Raw genomic sequence first — 3,670 nt, forward strand, 5'->3', positions numbered from 1 at the left:
AAAACCTTAAAATATCACAATTTACAGAAATATTACAAACCATAAGAAAATATTTCAAACACAGTAATTCCATATTTTTTATGTCAACAAAATGGAAGAGTGGGATTGAACAAAAGCTATTATAAATTACCAACGATATCAACCTGCATGGACATATTTTTTTTGCCTTTAACAGTAAGTTAAAAATTTAGTACAATCTAGAACGTTTGTCCTAAACAAGACCACGAAAATGGTCTTGGCCAGTACTTGCTCTCATGTTTTTCCTTTTGTACAATTTTAAAACTAAAATGTCCAAAAGCGAATAAACTCCTTCCTTGTTTGTAACGGTCCTAAATTTAAGCTGCAGAATCAAAACCCAGCAAGAACCCTTTCCTCGAAAAATATTGGCAAATTCTCAGCTTATAAACAATGGACATTTGATTGCCATGTTTATCTCGATAAATACTGTACAAAAGTTGCTTGCAAATATTAAAACTTTTTTTTTCATCGCCCGGAGTCTAGCTCTAAATATTACTGGTAAAGACTTTTGCGAACTCCCTGCGAAGCGCCTAACGTACCACTAGAACTTTAAAAAAAAGTTTTGCGTAGTTTTTTTTTCTTTCCTCCAGATCTATACATGGTCCGATTCCCCCGCCCTCCCCGCCGCCCTCAGGTTTTCTCTGTACAAAAATAGTCCCCCAAAAAGAAGTCCCAAGATCTCTCATAAAAGTTTTCTAGTCGGCATCACGGTTTTTGCGTTAATTTGGATGGGATTGGTGGTTTTATCCCGCAGCTGTCATTTTACTGCGGAAGATTTTTTTTTTCCTTTTGAGCACATCAGATTTTTCTTAACTCTCCTCTTTTGCACCCCTCCCAATTCCCTTGTATCTCTTTGAAAATCTTTTCCCCTTCTCCAGTTCGCGGTCCGGCCCTCACATGTGCGACAGGGGCAGTGTGCCGTTAATGGCCGTGCCGGGCACCGGGCCGCTCTGGTAGTGCTGGGCCATGTGCAGTCTACTGGGCGCAGCGGGCTCCGGCACCTCGGCGCCGGGGAGGTACATGCTGATCATGTCCCGGAGGTCCCCGGCCTGGCAGGGCGCCCTGGAGTGGGAGGAAGAGGTAACCACGGGGGGGCTGGAACTGGCCTCGGACTTGACCACAGAGCCCATGGAGCCCAGCGCCATACCGGGGGTGCCCTGCTGCGAGTAGGACATGCTGTAGGTGGGCGAGCCGTTCATGTAGGTCTGCGAGCTGGTCATGGAGTTGTACTGCAGGGCGCTGACGTCGTAGCGGTGCATCGGCTGCATCTGTGCGGCGCCGTGAGCGTTGAGGCCCGGGTGCTGCGGGTAGCCCAGCTGCTCCTGCATCATGCTGTAGCTGCCGTTGCTCCAGCCGTTCATGTGCGCGTAGCTGTCCATGCGCTGGTTCACGCCCGCACCCAGGCCGGCGCCCACCCCAACCCCGCTCGCCATGCTGTTCCCGCCGGGGGCCAGCAAGCCTCCGGGAAGCGTGTACTTATCCTTCTTCATGAGCGTCTTGGTTTTCCGCCGCGGCCGGTATTTATAATCCGGGTGCTCCTTCATGTGCAGAGCGCGCAGCCGCTTGGCCTCGTCGATGAACGGCCGCTTCTCGGTCTCCGACAAAAGTTTCCACTCGGCGCCCAGGCGCTTGCTGATCTCCGAGTTGTGCATCTTGGGGTTCTCCTGGGCCATCTTACGCCGCTGCCCCCGGGACCACACCATGAAGGCGTTCATGGGCCTCTTGACACGGTCCGGGCTGTTCTTCTGGTTGCCGCCGGTCGCCGCCGCCGTGGCGTTGCCTCCTCCGCCGCCGCCCCCCGAAGCTTGCTGCGGGCCCGGCGGCTTCAGCTCCGTCTCCATCATGTTATACATGCGGGCGCTGGGCGCGGGCGCGGCCCGCCGGCGGCCGCCGACCCTCGGCCCGGCCGGGACTGCGGGGGCCGCGCGCGGGGGCCGGGATGCCGGGGCCGCGGGCGGGGGCGTCGGTGTGCACGGCCCTGCGCGGAGATCTGGCGGAGAATAGTTGGGGGGAAGCGGAGCTCGAGACGGGCGAAGTGCAATTGGGATGAAAAAACAGGCGCTCTCCTCCTCGGGCCGCCGCGATTGTTGTGATTAGTTTTTGGAAAGGCTTAAGCCTCGGGCTCCAAACTTCTCTCCTTTCTTTCTCTCTCCTCTTCTTTCTCCCAGCCCTAGTCTTAAAGAGGCAGCAAAGTACTTTTCCCTTTTTGCAAACACTCTCTTCTCTGCCTTGACAACTCCTGATACTTTTTTGAACAAGTTAATAGACAACCATCCATGTGATGGGGGCTGTCAGGGAATAAATGGGTTTCCGGCGGCCAATCAGCGAGCGCCGGCTCCTGCGCTGGAGCCCAGCCTCGCCAGAGGGTTTTGCATGAAAGGGGGCGGGGCCTGCCGCGCCGCCGAGCCGAGCCAGGCAGAGCGCTGTGCCCCGAACCGCGCGGGGGAGGCGGGCCCGCAGCCTGCAGCCGGCCGCGGGGGAACCTTTGTATCCCCCCCCGTTCTCAGCAACAGGTCACGGCGCACGCCTGTTCGAAGGAAGTGGGTAAACAGCACCAAGACGACAACTCCTTTCCCCCCATGCTACGGAATATTGGCTCTGTCTTGGGGACATGGGGGTGGATGGGGCGCGGGAAGCTGGGGCCAGGGTGGGGCAAGGCCCATGGGTGGTTCAGGGCGACCGTCCAACTAGTATTTCAGGAAGCTGGCAGGGCCGGAGGTGGTGTGCCATTGTTCCTCCGCTCATCCGCGGCACTGCTCTCTGTCCCAGCCGCTCTTCCAACCTTGTTGCCAACACCCACTCACCCCCTCTTCCCACAGTACAGACCAGGAGTTAGACCCAAGCCTCAGGCCTCAGCGCCCTCCTGGCTTCCTTGTCATCGGTTCTGTTCTCAAACACGAGTCATCTGCCCATGTGGCTGACTGTAGATCAGAACTGTGGCCAGGCCTGGTTCACAGCCTTCTCCTAGGCGGACTCAGGTGTGGCCCAAGGAACCGCAGCACGTGTCCTCAACCCTAACTTAACTCCTCCACCAATCTGTCTCACCCATAGGGTGCAAAAGGCAAAGCTTGAACTCTGCTCCCTCCCTCTCTTTCTAACTCCCAACCCCGACACAAGAGGATTTCAGTGGTGGCAGTTTGAGAGGAGAGCTTGGGAACGAAAGAATCAACAGAAAGAAGCTTCGGGAGTGCAGGGGATGGGGGAGGGTCACGCAACTTCCTGGCATCCCACCGCGAGGCGCGGAGGTGGCATTTCGGCTGCTCTCGCACACTCCCTCCCACGCAGCGTTCCCAGGATGGGGCAGCGCAGCGGGCTTGCCCCCGCCGCCTGGCACGGTGGTGGCCGCAAAGGCCCGACCGGGAGGCGCCAGGGCCTGGGAAACGCGCGGGGTCCAGAGGTGCAGGTGCAGGCGGCGTGCGCAGAGAAGGCCGGCCGAACCCGAGGAGCCGGGACCGAGCAAGCCCAGGCTGTGGGAGAGTGGGCTGGGGGCGGGGGTAGGGGCTCAAGAATCTTGCCTGCTCGGGACCCGAGAGGGTAATTTTAGCCGATCTCCCATTGTCCAGACGTAAAGATTTCAATCGGCAGGCGCTCAAAAAGCCCAGAGCCACAACACCACGTCCGTTACAAATAGGTAGTTTTGTTTCTCTTGTTG

General features: G+C 56.9%; 1 protein-coding gene across 1 annotated transcript; it reads right to left on the reverse strand.

Annotated features, from left to right (window-relative positions):
• Positions 1 to 911: 911 nt before the first annotated feature.
• Positions 912 to 1,874, reverse strand: Sox2 (SRY-box transcription factor 2). The gene has a single exon (XM_052178778.1). The coding sequence runs from the start codon at positions 1,869 to 1,871 to the stop codon at positions 912 to 914; it is 960 nt and encodes a 319-aa protein (XP_052034738.1). The 5' UTR covers positions 1,872 to 1,874.
• Positions 1,875 to 3,670: the final 1,796 nt, after the last annotated feature.

The sequence above is a fragment of the Apodemus sylvaticus genome, chromosome 4, assembly GCF_947179515.1.
Source record: "Apodemus sylvaticus chromosome 4, mApoSyl1.1, whole genome shotgun sequence".
Lineage (NCBI taxonomy): Eukaryota > Metazoa > Chordata > Mammalia > Rodentia > Muridae > Apodemus > Apodemus sylvaticus.